The 21,626-nt window shown below is 38.8% G+C and overlaps 1 protein-coding gene and 1 long non-coding RNA gene across 2 annotated transcripts; one reads left to right on the forward strand and one right to left on the reverse strand.

The window, feature by feature from the left end:
• The first annotated feature begins 126 nt into the window (after positions 1-126).
• Positions 127-21,545, forward strand: dhrs12 (dehydrogenase/reductase (SDR family) member 12). Its single transcript, XM_085383971.1, has 10 exons — positions 127-314; positions 847-980; positions 1,076-1,158; positions 1,436-1,528; positions 1,618-1,699; positions 18,818-18,879; positions 18,968-19,072; positions 19,158-19,248; positions 19,376-19,513; positions 21,087-21,545. Exons 1-10 carry the CDS (start codon positions 259-261, stop codon positions 21,197-21,199), a joined length of 957 nt encoding a protein of 318 aa, XP_085240097.1. The 5' UTR covers positions 127-258; the 3' UTR covers positions 21,200-21,545.
• LOC146650484 (uncharacterized) lies at positions 4,906-5,453 on the reverse strand. The gene is made up of 3 exons (XR_014908035.1): positions 5,330-5,453; positions 5,110-5,213; positions 4,906-5,007 (listed from the first exon to the last, which is right to left on the reverse strand). It is a non-coding gene; the product is annotated as an uncharacterized LOC146650484 (long non-coding RNA).
• Positions 21,546-21,626: the final 81 nt, after the last annotated feature.

Below are 21,626 nucleotides of genomic sequence, written 5' to 3' on the forward strand. Positions count from 1 at the left end.
GTTTAAATGAAAGGATGGTTTGTTTCGCAGCTGTTTACGGAACAGCAGTAAGCAAACATTTCCGCCAGGGGCAGTATACATACGTTATGAAATACACTTCCGGTGCTTATACACGTGATTCTCCGTCCATCTCTCACTACAGACCTTCGCTTACTACATAACAAGCTGCAGTCATCCTTATGAAACGCAAATACTGGATTGTGTCCACTGTTAGGGCGACTAAAGAGCCAATTGTGTAGAGAAGCTGCGCGTATTAAAATGTCCTTTTACAGGAATACTGTGTGGCTTGTCAAAGGACTCCAGGAGTATACAAAGTAAGTAGACAGTTTCCTTTTCTAATAGGACTCTATTATGTAGTCAAATGACTTGTAGTCTTAATTGTTTGCGGTACATATAGGCTACATAACCTTCCGACACGCCGCCCAAAGTTTAACTACATGTTTGCTTTGTTAGTGATAGCACTCGGTTACTGCGCGTTTGTGTCCGACAGCATGCTACAGGTAAACGATTACACAATGCTGCAAGCTTACCGTATAATCAAGACTACAACCTCAAGATGTTTGAAACAGTGAAAGTGCTTCTTACATGTTTTCTGACGTGACCAGTAACCCAAATTAACACAGTGGATAAAGACATGTATAAAGCAGGAGAGTGTCATTTGGAGGAAGACTGTTTTACTTGATAAATTACCCAAATTATTAGGCCGTTATATTTTGTGATTTGCTTATGGTATGCTTATTGTATCCTAGTAACCACACCCAATAGTGATGACACTGTTACATCAGTGCATGTAGAAATATGGGTGACAGTGTAATGTGCTCACACATTCCTCTTTGCTCGTACCAGGAGTGGCTATGAAGCAGCAGCAAAGCATTTTGCTCCAGCTGACCTGGATGTAAACCTGAATGGAAGGTCCTTCATGGTGACAGGTGCCAACAGCGGGATAGGGAAAGCTGCAGCGCAGGAAATCGCTAAGAGAGGTGAGAGTCTCACAGCTGACAGAAGGCACTTTTCCTCCTTCCTGCTGGTATTTGTGTGTGTCAAATGTTGATCATGTTTTCGTTTGTGTCTGTAGGGGGAACGGTTCACATGGTGTGTCGAAACAAGGGGCGAGCAGAAGCAGCCAAAGGTGAAATTGTTGAAAGCAGTAAAAATGAGGTGAGATTTTAACTGTTCATCTGTCTGAGTTTTTTCTTTTTTATACAGGAGTTCTCTCCCAGAAATAAAGTGAAGCTTTGCTTTTTCTTTAATAAAAATATGCTCACATTCTTGTTTTTTTTCCATCAGATTTTTAAAATGTTCTGTCAAGAAACGTGAATGAAAATAAAGCAATCAAACAAAACAAAATAGATGAGAATATTCATACCTGCTTTTCCACCCAATTAGATTAGACTTAAAACTAACCCACACCTTTAATTTTCCTGTCTATTCCCAGAATGTTCACGTCCACATTGTTGACATGTCGAGCGCCAGGCAAGTGTGGGAGTTTGCGCAGAGCTTCTCACAGAACAACACACTGCATGTGTTGGTGGGTAACTGCAGATATGTTGTGGCTCATCTGCAGTAAACATATTTTAACGTTAACGTTAATCTCAATCTGCTTATGGTGGTTCTCAGATCAACAATGCGGGCTGTATGGTCAACCAGAGAGAACTAACTGAGGAGGGTTTGGAGAAGAACTTTGCCACAAATACGTTGGGTAAGACGAGAACACATATTTCAGATGGAAGTTTTAACAACAAAAAGGAAGCCGGGGTTTTTAAATCATAACTTTGTGTAAAATGATAGTGTTCAACATTTTCTTTCCTGCAAAAATGACTTCTCAGGACTGACTGTAATTAAGATGGTCTTAAAAAAACTTCCAAAATAGGCAAAATGTAAAATATTAACATTAAAACTAGAAAGTGCATTTTCTGAAGAAACTGCAGTGTGAATGCTTGAATCTGAATGTATGCACTGAAATGAATTAATTACTGAATTTAAGTTAAAAATCTTGAATGAGATAAAAAAAAAAAAAACCCGAATTTAACCTGAAAACAAAAGTGCTGAACTGCTAAAAGCTGAAGGTTACACAGAAGAAGAAGTTGGAAAAAAGCTGAAAATGTTTTAATTGTAAATTAGAAAAACCTAAGAAATGAGAAAAGAACATTTAGAGTCAGAAAACATCTTTAAAAGGTCATATTCTTTGAATCACTGAATGACTAAAATGTGATCCCTCCACTTGGACCCACACAGTTTAAAAAGTTTACATCTCTGAGCTTTGAAAGACAAAATGTTGGAAAGAGAACAACGATGGCGACGTTTTGAGGGTAAAATGATGGCTTTAACACTGTGGACACAGCAGCAGTTGAAAGAGAAGTGTTTAAGATGAATTTTGGCAGAGTGGCAGAGAGAGCTCGTTAAGCAGGCAGGTGTGAGCCTGGTTGCTATAGTGACCGCACCCAATGGCTCCATACACACGCACACAGACATGCACCTCACTTTTGCTGCTTAAAATGAACAGAAAAGTCAGGCCGAAACAAATCGCTCCCAAATGAAAAGTAAAAGTCGTATTGACAAAATTCTTTCACCGTGAGCGACAGCAATGTCTAGTCTACTGAATTCTCAGTTTTCATGTCTGTGGAGTTTATTATATGGACGTGGTGACAGTGGAAAGACACCATGCTCTTCTGATTTTCAAACAAACCTTCTGAGCCATTTTAACATTAGAGTCTATGGAAGAGTTGGAGGGAGGAGGCTGTGCATTGGTGACATTTATGAAAGAACCATAACACCTAGTACAATAGTAAACACATTGGATGAAAGAGGACAGCCATGGCTACGTTTTGAGGGTAAAATCATACCTGTAGAGCAAACGCTGTGGACACAGCAGCAGTTTTAAAAAAGATTTTAAGATTAATTTTTTTGCTCCTCTCACTCTAGCAGTTGAGCTGCCTCACTCTAGCCCCAACATTCCGTCCCATACACACCCATTATAAACTCTGAAACGGGTGAAAAAACATCATGAAACTTAAACTGGAACTGAAGAAAAAGTATAATAGATATTGAAAAGATAAATACAAGTTGAATAGTTGAATGTCTTGTCTTCGTTTTAAAGTTTGAATGGTGGCTCTATGTGAACGTATGTTGAAGTAGTAAGAGTTTAAAAATGAGTAAGTTGAATAAGAATTTGAAGGGTCTCCCCATTGAAATACATGGGAAATTTTTGTTGAATAAAGTTGAATAAAATTAAAAATATAAATGTTAAAAATGAGAAAAATACAAGCAATCATGTCCAAAAGAATAGGAATCTAATGGTGTTTGAATGGTTTTTCTAAGTTGAACGGTTTTGAAGGAGTAGGCTTTCAAAAAACGTACGGAATAGATAATAATAAAATGGAACTAGAAAGTGCATTTTCTGAAGAAACTGCAGTGTGAATGCTTGAATCTGAATGTATGCAGTGAAATGAATTAATTGCTGAATGTTAAGTTAAAAATTCTGAATGAGCTGGAAAATACAGAATTTTTAAAGTGAAAACAAAAGTGCAGAACTTTTGAAAGCTGATGTTCACACAGAAGAAGTTGGAAAAAAGCTAAACATGTTTAAAATGTAAATAATAAAAAAATGAGTAATGACAAAAGAAAATTTAGAGTCAGAAAATCTCTGAATGAATATTAAAAGTTCAAATTCTTCTAACTGAAATGAACTTAAAAGATGAACAAAAATTCTGGAGAAAATGCAAACTTTAATATACAGCATAATGTTTTTCAGACACATACACATGTGTATATCATGTTTAATAGTATTACATACATCAATTTGTTTTGTATGTCATAGAAAATAAAAAAAAAATCTTAAGTCATATTTTACAGCTTCTTTCTGAAAAGGACTAGTAGAATAAATAAAAATAACTAAATTAAATAACTAAATAAAAAATAATAAGCAAGATATGAAATACATGAAAATTCAACTTTTAAAACCACAATCCTGAACCTTTAAATTGTGTTGGTTTCTTAGAACATGGCTGAACAGCTGTTTCTATCGTCCTACTTAATCTGTCTACACATCTTTTTATTACTCATTCTTCTTTATGTTTTAATGTAAACAGAGTCCACACAGTGGTAAAAGAGAACTGTATAGAGATTTTTGAGTAAACTCAAATGAAAGCCTAAGGTGGTGACACAGTTTAACACGTGCAAATAATCAAATAAACACATTAGTCCTTTTTGTGAACATGGATAAATAAGTATCAATACAGCATTGTTCAGCCATGCCACTAAATGCTTTTTTACACATTGTTTTAACCTGGGCTCAGACACAAAGTCCCAAATTTAGTTAGTCCCTGACTTTGAGTTGTGGTTATGACTAATTATTATACACAAGGCTTTATCTATCTAAACTCTAAGTACACAAATATGAAAAAAAACCTATACTTACCAGCTGATACCCCACACTACACACTAGGTGTGCCATGTGACCTGAAACTTTGGTACAAAATCATCATAATCATTCTGTTAACACTGTTTTTTAACACTGTTTGTGTTGCTGTTCAGCAGTTTAAAATGTTTTAGATTGGATTACATGGAATGAATTTGAATTTTCTTGGGGGGTTTTGTGTGTGTTTTGTTCTTAGCAGATTTTTTCTTCCATAACGTTGAATTCCAGTTACCACATTTCTGGTCATATGACATCCCGAGTGCCCACTTAAAAAAATCCCCACAGTTAATTCAACATTAAAACAAAATAAAAATATGTTAAATAAATAAAGGTTTGCTCTGTGATGAAATACTAAATAAGCATACATTGTACAGAGCACTAACAATGACAACAATCCTTTAGCCTGTTGATCAGAGAGAGGCAGTCATTATGTCCATTTAAAACCTGTAATCACAGAGCACAACGTTTCTGTGAAACTATGAAGTCCCATATGATCCTCATCATGTCCAGTGACTTCAGAGTGGATCCTCCCTGTCATCCGGCCAGTGTTTGATGTGTGGCAAGCAGCACAGAAGCAGGATAGCTGAGGACTTTAAAAGAAGAGCAGAAAACAGGAATATGTAGTTGTAAATGTAAATATCAGTGATACTTGTCTTGTCAAAGGGAATAAAATAATGAAAATGTTAACTTACACACTCATTTAGGGAGGATCTTGACACTGCACAGAGGAGGCACAGTCAGTCTGACAATGATGGTGATCTCCAGGGATGTTTTCCTGCAGCAACATTCCTGCCAACTGGCCGTATGATCCAGAGTAGTTGGTTTGTAATAAACAGAAAGGTGTATATGTTAGGTAGTGTGCACTCAGAGCTGGTCCTAAGAAACAAACACATCCTGTAATAAACTGAATACCTGTAGTAGTGCTGCTGCAAATATGAAGCCCTTCTATCATGAGTGGTTTCAAAGAAGGTGTTTTGGAGGCTCAGTCACAGAAACTGTGCAGTCTGTTCAGTCCTGAGTGTCTCGGCTCTGAAGGGGATGGATCACAGAGGGAAACACCTGAGTACAGACATTACAATACACTCTAACACTCCTAAGGTCAAGTGAAAACACAATTTAAACACTTCACAAAGAATGAATACATGTTTTCATGGAAATAATGTCATTAACCCTTTTTGTTGTTAGTAAATCTCACCGACTGCTTGTGGGACAAGCTAGAAGGAGGACTTATCACAGAATCTCTCCTGTGCTCCAGATGTGAAGTCTCACGCTCTGATCGTATGGCGATGAAGATGGTGATCATGAAGTTTCTCTGATCTGTGGCATTACAGTTTCTGGCTGCTATGTGCTTCACATTGTTGGATTTTACATGTGAAGCTTGGAGAAGACACAGGAGGACTGTGTCTTGCTTAAAAAAAAAAAAAGAAAAAAAAAGGAAACCTAACAGGAAAGGAAACCCCCCCCCCTCAACTCCCACCGTACCCTCCCCCCCCCCCCCTCCCACTCAACTCCCCAACCTCACACCATCCAATGTCTATACAAATGTAGGGTATCAGCTGGTAACAGAAAGCAAGTGTAACATATGCACTACATATGTAACACTGCTGAAACATTTCTGGCCAGAAATGTGCAGTTATCAACCCAGACCCACCCTGATGATTGCACTGGCCAGAAACATGATAAAAGCTCATAAAAATTTATGTTTCATAGTAAAATTGGTCCAAAAATATAATCGTATACTTTTGAAAAAGTTTAAAGTTTATAACAAACCAAAATAATAACATTTTTGTAAATAGTATTTCAAAATAGAGGCACACATAAAGTGGCTTAACTGTCATTATTGCTGTAATTAGGTTTGTTTGTTTGTTTGTTTGTTTTTTTAAAAAGCAACCTTTAGTCATTATTGTTCTCTCAGAAACAATGAAGAAGCTGTTGAACATTTATGTGTTGTGTAGGCAATCCTCTGGTCCACCCTCCCTCCCTCCCAGCCACAGTGAGACTGGGGCAGCCTGGCAGGATGTTGAAGCCTGGCTGCAGAGAGGATATGCCTACACTATTCATTTTAAACTGCTATATTTGATTTTTCTGACATTTATAGGTTACTGTTAGTGAATTTTAGATTTTCTGTAATAAATAAAATTGTCATCTTTTACTGATATCATTACTTAATTCATGTAATTGTATTTTATGTAAACAATTCAAACATTATACTGCAATGCAGGGCGTCAACTTTTAAATATCGCTCTACTTTATGTCTGTGAAGGTTCTCAGTCATCCAGGTCATCGTAGTCAAAGGAGCTTGCAAAGAAAAGCGTCTGGACTTCTTTCTGGAGTTCAAGCATCGCTCTACTTTCTTAAGTCATTCAAAAATATAGATATTACTTACTGTATTCAAAGATCTAGATCATGAATCATCACAGGACAATACACAGTATACTGGGTCATGGTAACTATGGTAGGTCTTCATGACTCCAGAATGGAGACATCGATCTGACTGAGAAATGAAAATTAGGTCAAGCAGTGTGTTCTTCTCTGTGGTAGGGGCAGTGATGACCTGTGCGTATCCCCTAGACTCAAACAGCTCCAGGATTGGTTTGTTTGCACTGGATAAAACATTCTCATTAAAATCACCACAAACTATGATGGGATGACAGTCCATGATCTCCAATGAGTCTAATAGGCTTACCAGGTTTTTCAGGAATGGCCTCAGAGTGTAGTCTGGAGGTCTGTATACAACTGCAATCAGAGCACTGACTGGTGCTTCAACCTTTAAAGCCAGAAATTCAAGGTCAGTTACATTATGGATGTACTGTTTTTCATGCACTTGAATGTCACTTTTCACATAAACAGCAACTCCACCACCACTTCTGTTTGCCATCTGGGGAAAGTTTGTGTAGGACAGGTGTCTGTTGCGTTTGAACAAATTGTAATTTTCCAAGTGGAGACTCTCTGCGACAAAAGAGCCCCGCAGGTGTGTTTCTGTTAGGCACAAAACATCTGCTAGACACAATTCATGGTGACTTTTGATGTCATTAATGTGAGCTGGCAGTCCCTCTGTATTATGATGAACAATGGTGAAAACCTCTGACCTGCTCAGTGTTTGCCTCACGTGTAGAAGAGGCATCATGTCATCAAGGTTGGCTTGTCTCATGTTCTCAAGCGCTGCAGTGATTTCTGGGTTGGTGAATATTTTTTTCTCCTCCATATCAAGAAGATACAGTCCACTGAGAGACGTCACTCTACTGACAGCTACGTAGGCCATGCCGGGCTCAAAAATGCTCTTAAGAGAGACAACAGCTGATGTAGTTGTCATACCCTGTACCTTATGTATTGTACATGCAAAGGCCAGCTTCACTGGGAACTGTCTTCGTACCACTCCTTTCTGCTTCAGATTCTCCTCTGCTCTCTCAATGTACACCATGTCGTCTGCTGGTGTGCGGTTATTCTTTCCAGATGTCTCATTATCCATTTTAAGTCCAAGCTTGATGATGTGTTGGTCGTTTTCAGAGTGAACTACTCTAAGTAGTATTCCAAAAGCTCCATTAACCAAACCATTTTGTATGTCAATGTTTCTGGTGAGCATGACACGAGCTCCTTCTGCAACTTTCAGTGTGTCTGGTAACTCGTTTTTACCTCCTTTCAATGGTCTGTCTTGAAGTGCCATTCTGCCAGTTCTAGGATCTTTTCTATAATCATCTGCATGGATGTCAATGATATGAGTGTGGAGCAGAGCCAGTGTTGCAGAGTTGTGTGCATCCACTTCTTTATTAGTTGCAAAAATGTGCAACGCATCAGTTGGACAAAGGGCTGGTTCAGTTATGGCCTGTGACAACAAATTTCTATCTGCTTCGCAAAGCTCATCCAACTTTCCTTTCACACGAATTCTGTTCAGCATCTCTGCAAAGACAACATCATCTTTCTGACGCATAATCTCAGTCAGAGTGATCATCTGAAAATGCTCCCGCCACAGGTCGATCTCAGACGGGTCGTGCACACAGAGAGGTTTAGACTGTCGCACTGGGGGTAGCTGATAGAAGTCTCCGACAGCAATGACTGACATGCCTCCAAAGGGTCTCCGAGTCCCTTTGATCTGTTTGAGTCTTGCATCTACATATGCAAACAGATGTCTTGACACCATAGACACTTCGTCAATGACGATTATTTCAGCATTCAAAAGTTCTGATCTGACTTCATCCAGCTGATTGCCAAGTCCCTGAATGGGAGGTTTTAAGCTTCTAGGCAGCTTGAGAAGAGAATGCAGTGTTGTTCCAGAAATGTTAAAAGCTGCAGTCCCAGTGAAAGCAGTTAACAGGACAGTGGGTTTTGATATGTCAACGTCGTCTGCATATCTGGGCACTTTGCTCAGTATCTTAGATGCTTCTGAGTAGATGCATTTGATAAGATGTGATTTTCCTGTTCCAGCACCACCATTAATATAAAAGAAAAACTGCTCTGGATTTAGAGCACAGACTCTTTTAATGCACCAGTCTCTAACTGCATAAAATATGCAGGCTTGCTTCTTGTTCAGATTCTGAAACATCTGACGTAACAATGTGGGATCAATAGCAGGGGGTTCCCTGATGGCTCTGACTTCTGTTGAAGCATCAGCCTGACGGCTGTAGTCGGGCACATCTTCCTGTTCATTTTCATTGTCTCGCTCTCTTTCTTGTTCAACAAGTGGCAACCTTACGAGATCTGATTCAGGTGCCAGATTACACCATTCGTCAGTCACACCTCTGTTCTGCTCATATTCCTCAACAGCGCTCTCGATCTCCTCACTGTTTTTCTCATATTTTTCTCTGTTTCTTTTGACAATGTGTTGCACGTACTCAAGATGGTCAGTACCTGGTAGCTGTACACAGCCAGCACCATAGAAAGCCTGATAGGTTGGCAACGATGGTGTTTTCAGTTCGTGGTCTGAACGATGAGGAAGGTACAGTTTAAGCAGTCTTCCGTAATATTGCTCTGGATGTTTTTCTTGTGAGCAGCGGTGAAATCTGATGATAGCAGGCTTATCATTTTTGCGCCTTTGCACAAACCCCATCTCATTGAGAAGGGGCAAAACATCTTTACCTTTTTTCTGTTGGCCATAGACAATCCTGCAAGTAGCAGCAAAGTCTGCCATGCACATCTCCTCATACTCTGGTGTTTCAGGTCTGGCTTTGTATTTGTCATTCAAAGATGTCATCCAAACATTGGAAGACTCAGGTGTTGTGTTGTCCAGAACTGACAGGGGACGACTCATTTTCACAGGATTATCATCAGTTGGAATGAATATTACAGCACGTGAGCATTGCTTCATGTGAAGACCACATGCACGAGCAACACACTCCTGTGCACTGATCTCTCGCTTCTTTGAATATGCCTGCATGACGGCTCTCATTTCATCGCACTCATTTACACTGTCTTTATGGGAGTTCTCAATGACAGTTTTCAGGTACTCAGATAGCCCGCCCTCTTTTTTTGATATATATTTCATTAAATAATTTGCAGCACCAAAAGCATCTAAAACAAAGCTTATGTCGATATTACTGTTCCAGGCTTCAAGCAGATGTGGATTATAGCCGTTTATCCAAGAGTCTTTTGGATCACGCTTTAGTATGATCGTACTCCTCATGTTCATTTTATTCAGGTATCTCTGATATTCTGCATGTGTCAACTTGCATCTTTCCAAGAGCTGCTCTAAACTCATGGAAGCAGTTTCAGGTTCATTCAGCAGCTGGTTCAGTGGTCTGAGCTTGTTCTTTGCCGTTTCTACTTCCAGTGCATCATCCTCACTGGGTCTTGTGATCATTGTCTCATTGCAGGGTGGTTTGGGAAAACCAAAACGGCACCCGGAGCTTAAACTCCTAAAACACGTCTTTGTGTGGTTCTTACTGTGTTTTTGCACTTCTGTTACTTTTTTGTACAGTTCAGGTTGTTTATGTGGATCAGGCAGCTGAGCTGTGATGTATTTGTTTATAAAATCAAGAACAGTTTGCTCATCATCCTCCTCAAACACAGGAGCACCTTCTACCCACAGGAGGCAGTGTATGTGTGGGCTTCCTCTGTGCTGAAACTCAACTCTGTAAAAGTAGTCAATGACTTTGCCAAGTGGCTCTGCGGGAGATAAGAGTAAATCTCTGAATAATGCTTCAACTCTCTTGTCAAACATGCGCATTGTTGTGACAGGATTGCTTCTCAGGATGTCACACTTTGCTGACCAGTCGAGTCCTTCAAAATTCACTTGTTCACCTTGCTGCCTTGTTATTGCCTCGATCACTTCAGGCCAGCGCATTTCAGCAGCTGAAAATGTGCAAAAGAACGTGGGAGTTCCCAACTGTCTGATCATGGCAAAAAGATCTCTTGTTGTTTTCTCCCAATAGGCTGGGGTTCCTCTCAGAGGCTGCATGAATCTCACTGCATCTTTATTTCGCACCAGTTTCTCCACCTCATGTTTATCTTGTAACATGCCTGAGGTTATTTTTCTACCATCTCTGGTCAGAGGCTTTGCCTTCCTTAACTGTACTGTCATGCTGGATGTAGCCAAGTGTATTTCAGTCACAAACTGTGCAAAGAATAAATAGTTTGTGTCTTTGGCAAAACGATCATCAATGCAGAAAAGTCTTGATTTGAAATACCCACTGGGGGATACTTTGATCAGCCTTCTTTCATCAAGTGTGTTTTGGCCTGTAGGAAACTGCACAGGGAAGGCCATGGCCTCCAGTTTAGGTGTTTTGAAAAAACTTATTGGATTGTTTCTCTCTGCAGGAGCAACAGAGTAGATTCCTTCACTGAAACATAATATCTCCTCAGCCACATCAGGGGGCTGCAAACAGGACTCGAGTGCAAAACCACCATTAGTCAGTCCATCTGCTTGCTCTGAATCATCTCTCATCTGTTCATGCGATTGTTCACCATCACAGGGTAACATGTCAATGTCCTGTTCATTTATATTTTGTGCTTCACTCAGTGCATTTTTCTCACAGCTGTCAATTTCCATTAAATCAGCCTCATCATAATCGTCCTCATTCATGTTTTCATCATCATCATCATCATCATCATCATCATCATCAGGAAGTGTTGGATCACACAGCTCAGCATCATCTCTGATGCTCACATCCTTATACTGTGGGTGAATCTGCTTGAGTTTATGCAGTGCTTGCACAAGTTTAGACCAGCTTACAGTCTGAAACAGCTGATGACCTTTGTAAGACAAGCGTCTCTTCAGTTTTACTCTCATGACCTGAGAATTAATTCTCAATCGAGGCAATGCTTCAACAGTTTCCTGTACCTCGGATGGGACACAGACCACATTTCCTCTAATTGCTCTTTGTCTGCCTTTGGGAAGAGGAATGATCTTGGCAAATGGTATGCACTTGGCTATGAGATGTCTCTCCAGTATGTTGAGATCAGACAGTTCAGGTGGAGTATCAGCAAGCTCCAGTGTATTGGCAACAGCAAGTGCTGGCATGAATCCATTTTTAAGATGATCGTGGCAGGTGTGACAAATCCACTCTCTCTTTCTCTCATCGGGAACATTGCACTGCTCATTTCTGCAGTTTTCATCACAAACATGAACAAACTTTCCTGTCAAACATGTTGCAACCACATGTGGGTTTTTGACATAATTTGACCTTCTGCAGGGTCGTACTTGGTTTGGAAATGAAGCCTTGAAGCATACAGTACATGGGTATGATGGTCCAACTTTGATTTGTGATTTGAACACAGATATGGCCTCGTTAATCACACTGTTGTCACTCTCTTGGGTTTGTCTGTTCACCCATCTGTATTTCCTTTTTATTTTCATTGCACATCTCATATTGTGCATAATCCTGAAGGCAAGATTACTTTGATACCTGTCTCGCATTAGTTGTTTCATTAGTTGTCTGTGTCTTACTCTGAATGCGTCATCACGTGCATAACGCTGAGTCACTCGAGATCTCTGTCTCTCTCTGAATTCAGGGTTTTCTTGATACCTTTTAGTGATATAGTTTTTTTGTTTTTGTCTAAATTCAGCATTGTCACAGTAGCGTCTTTTAATATATTGTTGTTGTTTCTTTCTAACTGTAGCATTCTCAGAAAAACGTTTTTTAACATATTGTTTTTGTTTCTTTCTGAATTCATCATTCTCACAGTAACGTCTTTTCATATACTGTTGTTGCTTCCGTTTAACTTCAGGGTTCTTTTTAAATGCCTCGCTTGTGCAAGACTTTTTCTTTTCTTTGTACTCTTTGTTTGAAGCATACTTTTGTCGTTCTTTCCTTTTTTGGTTTTCTTTTCTCTGATTTCTGGGTTTCTCTGATGCCATTAATCTTCTTCTCATTTTTTGCCTTTGTTGTTTATTAACTTTTTTCACTTTTTGTAAAACTATATCAGAAAGGTCACAGGCAGCAACATTTGTTATGGCAGCATTTGATTGACATGAAAAAGCATCACTTGATGGAAGGAAACTTAATTCACTGCATAGTTCTTCAGTTGGTATATTAGGAGGTTCATTCTGATCTTCATATGATGTGAACTGAGTCACGTGGACTTCTTTTTGTTTCACCGGTGGCGTACAAATGGACATTTGACAAAAGATGTTCTCAGTCAGATCAGTCGTTGTGTTTCTCCTTGGAGTAGAGGGGTTTGCTTCATCAACAGTTGTATCAGAGTGAGTAGATGCCACAGCAGTGGCAGCTGTTGGTCTGCAGACTGTGTCTGTGATAGTATCACTCAGGTTGACTGTGCTCATACTGTAGAACTGCACAGGCTTCAGTTCATAGTTACAAGAGGGTGATATCTCCATCATTTCATAAGAATCTTGGATCCTCTTAATCATGTCACTGAGGAGTGTGAATTTCAGCATCACTGCTGTACCACGATTACGTGACTGTAGTAGTAGAGGAAGACCACTGGGTGTTCTGGAGTGTGGATCAAAGAAACCATATTTGCCTGATGTGGATCTGAACACTGCGATACACAATCCACTCATAATCAATAAGGCATACTGCACATCTGACAACAGGCAGCTCAGTCCTGCTTCTAAGCTGAGAAAGGTATCTACTGCTTCCTCTGGAGGTTCTTCAAATGTCCCATACCGGGAAGGCTGTGTCATGTCGACATCATACATAGACCAGCGAGCATCAACTTTGTCTGGCAGCTCATCGGTTGCCAAATGAATATTTTTAGGAAATCTTTTCTTGGCCTCTTTGTACATCACATCACCTTTATCCAAGACCAGATTAAGGTCAGCTGTAGTCATGTTATCATTCTCATGAAGGAAAGCAAGAAATGTGAGTGAGTTACATGTGCACTGCTTGTTTCTGGAGTCTCCATATTTGGGATGAGCCTGGCTGTGAGATGCACAGATATGTGTAACAGAGGGCTGGTTTTCAAAGTTCACTCTTTCTGCATGAGATGGTCCTGCCACATCACTGTGACGGCCTCTTTTTACAATATCAGCATAACCCACCTGTGGGGCACTTGACACCTCAGGTTGGTCTCTATGGTTTACCTGATGATCATTAAATTTATGCTGCAATCCAATCTTTACAGCATCTGCATAGGATACCTGTTGTACATGTGCAGGAACATGTTGACCTGCCTGTTTGACACCATCAGCATTGGTCTTTGCAGACACAAAGTCTTCTGCAGAGCTCTGAGGAAAATCACACTCAGCTTGTTCACATGTTGGTACTTCATGAAACTCATGGAACTTCTTCCAGCGTTGTTTTGCAGCTTGTGACTTTTTCTGCTTCCTTGGCATTTTTACACAAGTGTTTCTCTTAGTCTTTAGAAAATATGTTTATAAAATAAGAGTGGCACAGAGCAGGAGATGTTTTCTTTGTCTTTATATTTCAGTTTTTATTTCTCAGAAACAGATGTCTTTGTTTGTTTGACAGTTTGTCAGTCGAGAGAATAATATGCACTCTCTTTATTGGCTTGGCACAACTTAGCAGCAAGCGCAAAGTGAAAAACAGCTAGAGAGAAAATTTAGAAGAGAGAACAGACAGAGCAGGAGAAACACGGCTGGGAAATCACAATCAAACCGTGAATTAGAGTTTTCTTTATTTGTTCAGTTTGTTCTCAGGTAGAGGCAATATGCACTCTTTATTGCTTTAATGGCTTGGCATTTTTCAGCAGCAAGCCAAGAGTGAAAAACAGGTAGAGAGAAAATTTAGCAGAGAGAACAGACAGAGCAGGAGAGACACGGCTTTAAATCAAACCGCAGAGTTTTCTTTGTTTGTTCAGTTTGTTCTCAGGTTGAGGCAAAATATGCACTCTTTATTGTTTTATTGGCTTGTGCATTTTTCAGCAGCAAGCCAAAGAGTGAAAAACAGGTAGAGAGAAAATTTAGCAGAGAGAACAGACAGAGCAGGAGAGACGCGGCTTTAAATCAAACCGCAATAAGATTCTTGGTTTGGCAAAATTTCTCACAAACCACAGGGTGAAATACAGATGGAAAGAAGGCAGAGACAACAGGTGGAGTAGGACAGAAGATAGAGGGGTTGGGGGGTTGGGATGTGAGATAGAAGACTGGAGATCTGGTCCTTGTTCTTCTTCTGCACACTGTGAACAAAAAACAAGAAAAAAAAAATAATTTTAATAAAATTATATCACATGGTAATTGTATGAACTAATTGTGACTACTGAAAAAGGACAAAACAAATATTCAAGCTAAACTGTTGTCGGCTGCCATGTGCAAAAAGTTGCACAATTTGGCACTTTTTAAAAGAATAAATATTTAATTAAATTCAGCAATAATATTTTTAAATACAAATATGATTGAGTGAATTGTTAACTAATCACATGTAATGTGCAAAAATGTACGAAAAAAATATTTTAGCCCAATTGTTAAGCTGAACTTATGTGTATTTATTATAAAAATGTGTTTAAAAGGTCTAGCACAAAGTTTGAACCCATCACTTTAAAGCTTATATTAGTCAGACTCTTTTTTTTAAAAATTTGGTGTACTTCTCTAACAGTATGTGCACACCTACCAGGCAAAGCACAGATGTGAGTCAAGTTCCTGAAAGTGTAAGACAAGAAATAACATGTTAGTTGTCTGTACAGTGTTATCAGACTAACAAAAAAACAAAGCCCACACGACATGATACACTGAACTTATAGTCAGCAGGGTAATTATAGAGTAATATAGCACACCAGCTGATACAGCAGCCATTTTATAATTCAAACTAATTAACTGAAGTATTTATTTAAGTACTTATATAAGGCTACTGTTAGACTGTTACTAGCCTTAGCATCGCTGCTAACGCTAGCATTCCTGCTAGCGTTAGCACTTCAGTTAGTGTTAGCACTGCTGGTAGAACTAGCACTCTTACTGTTAAAACTGAGGCACAATGGCAATAATAAAGCTCATTTGTTACTTTTGTCTCACTGACCGCCAATAAATATCACAGGAATATCACAGGAATATTCTTTTTGTCAGTTAAAAACTGCTAAGGCTAGTGTTGGCACTATAGCTAGCGTTAGCATTGATGCTAGCATTAGCATCGAAGCTAGCATTAGCACTGCTACTAACAGCAAAAGTCATAAAGTACTCTTACTGTTAAAACTGAGGCACAATGGCAATAATAAATCTCATTTGTTACTTTTGTCTCACTGACCGCCAATAAATATCACAGGAATATCACAAGAATATTCTTTTTGTCAGTTAACAACTGCTAAGGCTAGTGTTAGCACTATAGCTAGCATTAGCATTGAAGCTAGCGTTAGCACTGCTGCTAACAGCAAAAGTCATAAACCTATATAAATGGTAGCAAAGGTTATTCTTTTTTTGCTTTCTTTATTCTTTGAACTCTGTTGAACTTTAAAAAGACTTGATATGTGAGTTTAAATGTCAAACATGTATTTTTACCATCATAAAATTAAAACCGTGCTGTACTGAGTGTATTGTACTTACCACAGCAGAGAGCAAAGCGGAATGACGGCAGTTGGTGCAGTGATTAGTTAAAGACTGATGAGGCGTTCATGTGGTGCTTGGAAATTTGAGCATCAGTTTGAACATCAATAATGAGCATATATATTTCTCTGTCATAGAGAGACAGAGAAAAAAATACACAAGACTCACCAGCATACAAATTGGTACTTTTTCTCTTTATGTCACTCATTCGCTTATACTCAGGAAAGAGGGCAACTGGCATTAAATTAGCAAATAAAAAGTATGTCATCTTGAACTGTTTTATGGATTTTATTTTAAGACTACTTTGAGCGTATTCGTGGGGAGATAAACTATACAGACTAAAAACAGAGACATTAAATGAGATTCGATTATTTAAAATGTGGGAAAATACACTACGGACAGGTAGATGCTGTGAGCTTTAATTATCCAGTCAGAAAAGATTATTTTAAAGTCATCAACTGACTAAAACTGCCGAGGTATGAAAAACCTGTGTGGAGAAGACAAGTCCACCAATACACAATCAACTTGAATTTAACAGGGCAATAATTCAGGGCTCTATTCAGTTAGCCTATATTAACTACTGACATACTGTTAATCTGTGGCAAAAGCCTGTCAAACCTGTCTTATTGTACCTATTGAAAAAGTTAATCTTACTACAACTGCTTAGATGTAACACACATTTTTGATTTAATCTTGGCAGAGTGAGAGACAGAGCTCGTTAAGCAGGCAGGTGTGAGCCTGGTTGCTATAGTGACTGCACCCAAGGGCTCCATACACACGGACACAGACATGTGGACTGAAATGAATTAATTGCTGAATTTTGAGTTAAAAATTTTGAATGAGATAAAAAAACAAAAAAAACAACCTGAATTTAACCTGAAAACAACAGTGCTGAACTGCTAAAAGCTGAAGGTTACACAGAAGAAGAAGTTGGAAAAAAGCTGAAAATGTTTTAATTGTAAATTAGAAAAACCTAAGAAATGAGAAAAGAACATTTAGAGTCAGAAAACATCTGAAAGAATATTAAAAGGTCATATTCTTTGAATCACTGAATGACTAAAATGTGATCCCTCCACTTGGATCCACACAGTTTAAAAAGTTGACATCTCTGAGCTTTGAAAGACAAGATGTTGGAAAGAGAACAACGATGGCGACGTTTTGAGGGTAAAATGATGGCTTTAACACTGTGGACACAGCAGCAGTTGAAAGAGAAGTGTTTAAGATGAATCTTGGCAGAGTGGCAGAGAGAGCTCGTTAAGCAGGCAGGTGTGAGCCTGGTTGCTATAGTGACTGCACCCAATGGCTCCATACACACGACACAGACATGCACCTCACTTTTGCTGCTTAAAATGAACAGAAAAGTCAGGCCCAAACAAATCGCTCCCAAATGAAAAGTACATGTCGTACTGACAAAATTCTTTCACCGTGAGCGACAGCCATGTCTAGTCTACCAAATTCTCAGTTTTCATGCCTGTGGAGTTTATTATATGGACGTGGTGACAGTGTAAAGACACCATGCTCTTCTGATTTTCAAACGAACCTTCTGAGCCATTTTAACATTAGAGTCTATGGAAGAGTTGGAGGGAGGAGGCTGTGCATTGGTGACATTTATGAAAGAACCATAACACCTAGTACAATAGTAAACACATTGGATGAAAGAGGACAGCCATGGCTACGTTTTGAGGGTAAAATCATACCTGTAGAGCAAACGCTGCGGACACAGCAGCAGTTTTAAAAAAGATTTTAAGATAAATTTTTTTGCTCCTCTCACTCTAGCAGTTGAGCTGCCTCACTCTAGCCCCAACATTCCGTCCCATACACACCCATTATAAACTCTGAAACGGGTGAAAAAACATCATGAAACTTAAACTGGAACTGAAGAAAAAGTATAATAGATATTGAAAAGATAAATACAAGTTGAATAGTTGAATGTCTTGTCTTCGTTTTAAAGTTTGAATGGTGGCTCTATGTCAATGTATGTGGAAGTAGTAAGAGTTTAAAAATGAGTAAGTTGAATGAGGATTTGAAGGGTCTCCCCATTGAAATACATTATAAATTTTTGTTGAATAAAGTTGAATAAAATTAAAAATATAAATGTTAAAAATGAGAAAAATAGAAGCAATGTTGTCCAAAAGAATAGGAATCTAACGATGTTTGAATGGTTTTTCTAAGTTGAACGGTTTTGAAGGAGTAGGCTTTCAAAAAACGTACGGAATAGATAAAATATAATAATAAAGATTAGAAGAACAATACTGTGAATGCTTTTCAAGCATTCACACTAATAATAAAGATTAGAAGAACAATACTGTGAATGCTTTTCAAGCATTCACACTAATAAGCATTTTGTATTTAAATTTAGGGGAGGTGATTGTAATGATCACTGGTTTTGGCCTTATTTGACAAATTATGTTGTTATTTAATGTCATTTCTGCAAATTTGTAACAAAAAAAGTATGTGAAAGACTAATATTGGCTATAAATAAAAACTCTTTTGTGCGTAACTTTGTTTTTCAGGTACATACATCCTCACCACTGCACTGATACCTGCACTGAAGAAGGTCGAAGACCCGAGAGTGGTGGGTTGAATTACAACCGCACAAAAAAATAACCAGGATGTACAAATGCACGACTGAAAATGAACGATTTCTTCTGTTTCCGCTCCAGATTACTGTGTCTTCAGGTGGCATGCTCACACAGAAATTGGACGTGGACGACCTCCAATGTGAGAAGGGGACATTTGACGGGACCATGGCCTACGCTCAGAATAAAGTAGAGTGACTGAAAGACGTAGCGGTCTACAGAGGAATTGTTGTGGTATTTATATTGATATGCATTTTTTTTCTTTGTCTGGCAGAGGCAGCAGGTGATCCTGACAGAAAGATGGGCTGCTCAGCACAAAGAGATCCACTTCTCCAGCATGCACCCCGGCTGGGCAGACACACCAGGTGAAGAAAAGAAAGATACTTTAAAACTTAAGAATTTAACTGGAAGACAAAGGTTTTTCATGGAATAACAACCTTTGACAAGAGAATGTTGTCTCTGTGACTTAAGTTTTGAATTTTCTCTCTGTAGCGGTCCAGACCTCCATGCCTTCATTCCACGCTAGGATGAAGTCCAAGCTGAGGACAGAGGCCATGGGAGCTGACACCGTGGTGTGGCTCGCCATATCCGCAGCAGCCGCCAAGCAACCGAGCGGGCTCTTCTTTCAAGGTCAGAAACAGACTTGCAAATATCTAACATGGTTTTCTCTGTAATCACAGAGAGAAACTAAGGAACTTGAAGGGTAGCAAAAGATATAAATTATGTATTAAGCACTTGCTAATACTTTACTAATGCTTCATTTGAATGACATCTGTGTCAGTTTCAACTGGATTCAACCAGCAGCAGCAATGACTGTTCCCACAGCTGGGACTTCAATAATGAGGCCACAGAAACATTGTTTCGCAGTAACATGTCTAGAATTAAACTACGCTTTCAATCACAAATAAGGAAATCCCTCCATATTTCTTCTTAACACTCAGATTAATGGACTTTTTTGGGTCCCTGTCCACCCAAAAAATTCTAGCTACAGTCACACAGTAGTCTGGGAATTATGAGTCTGTCATAATCTCGCTGTAACGAGACTGGCGCCTTACAGCTCACCAGACTCATCCATACTATTGTCCAAACACCTCTCATTCCCCGTGATGATCAAGATGACTGCTGGAAAAAGCTCCAGCATTGAAATTCAGTCGTTTCCTCTCTAGCTCCTCCACGATAGCGGACGTTACTGCAGGCAGTAGAACTGTCTGCGCTCTATCAGCTGGTAGAGACTGTCTGTTGCCAAGATCGTAACATGCAGAAAAACCACCGATAGATTTGAACACCTGGACCAGTAGCAGTTTCACTTTTTGCATAAATCAGAAGCAAAATCAACTCTGTCATTTTTACAGTCATAAATGAAATTTGTAATCACAGGTTATTTAGTTTGTTGCAAAAGTGATTCATGAGCGTAATTGTAGCTTAATAGTATTGATCAAAGATGTTCATTGTCAGGGACCAAGCAGTAAAGCATAAAGGACACAGGTGTTTAAATTCAAAAAGGGGTTTTATTGACCCAAAAATATGAAAATATATTTAACAAAGCCAAAACTTAAACAGGCAGACCAATAAAAGAGGTCAACTCAAGATAATAATTAACAAAACCTCAAACAAACATCAGATAAACTGACCTGCTGAAATGACACACGGGGAACTTAAATACTGGTTTAGCTAAACCAAATGACACACACGGGGAAAACAAGATGGCTGCCATATAACCAACTAATACAAAACAATTAAACACGCATGAAACACCCCCCAGGCAATGAAGCATGTGGTGCTATCCAATTAGGCTGTCAGTGGTACTTCAGCTCTCCCAGCCCTTTGCCAGACAGGAGGAGAAGCCAACCCCAGGTAACTCAAACAAAGAAAGATGTATTAATATAACATAAAACAGAACTTTGACCTTGCAAGGTTAATGTGTGCACGCCATATAAACATTGGAAGGTGTGATGGAAAAATAAATACATTTAATAAAGAAACAATATTGAACAATAAGTAGAATATTTTAAAGTATTGACTGTAAATTAAACTAAGGTGAATCAACTGGTGGTGAGGTGTGGAGCTTACCATGTGTGGCATGCCATCACATTCATGTTTTTGTGATGCTGCAAAACTCCTATATTTAAACTTTTTATAATCGATCACTTAAATGTCACAGTTTTGTGTTAGGTCTCATGTATTCGCATAAAATGTCTTTCAGATCGTAAAGGAGTGGCGACACACTTGCCCCTCGCCTCCTCCCGGTCAACACCGCAAGAGGAGGAGAAGCTTCTGGCAGCGCTGGACGAGTTCGCCCAAAAGTTCAAACCTTAATACCTCAAAAAACAGTTTCTGTAAAAGGAAAAAGAACAAGCACTCGTCACAGATTACTAATGTTTACACAATCTTTTTTTAATATACAGAAAAGCTTCAACCTCCAAGAACAACCTTTACTTAAAATATACAGAAAAACAAAATCTAGTGAAGTAAATGTGGTTGTTTACGGAAAGATGACTTGTACTTTATTTTTGCTCCTTGGTTAATCAAAAATAAATAAATAAATATATATACTTCCTATTTGTAAAGCTTATGAACATATATGTACACACTAACAATTATGCACTTTAATTTATGTTGAATTTCTTATCTGATTTCATTAAATAAGAATTTTACCTGTTTACTTGCAGTTTCTTCATAAGGGGTTGTGTGCACCTGTGTTTCTGGTGTATTTTGGTTACTTTCAAATGTAATTTTTAAAGAC

Source organism: Rhamphochromis longiceps, linkage group LG16, assembly GCF_057381845.1.
Source record: "Rhamphochromis longiceps isolate RC_006_pf linkage group LG16, R_longiceps_female_GT1.1, whole genome shotgun sequence".
Lineage (NCBI taxonomy): Eukaryota > Metazoa > Chordata > Actinopteri > Cichliformes > Cichlidae > Rhamphochromis > Rhamphochromis longiceps.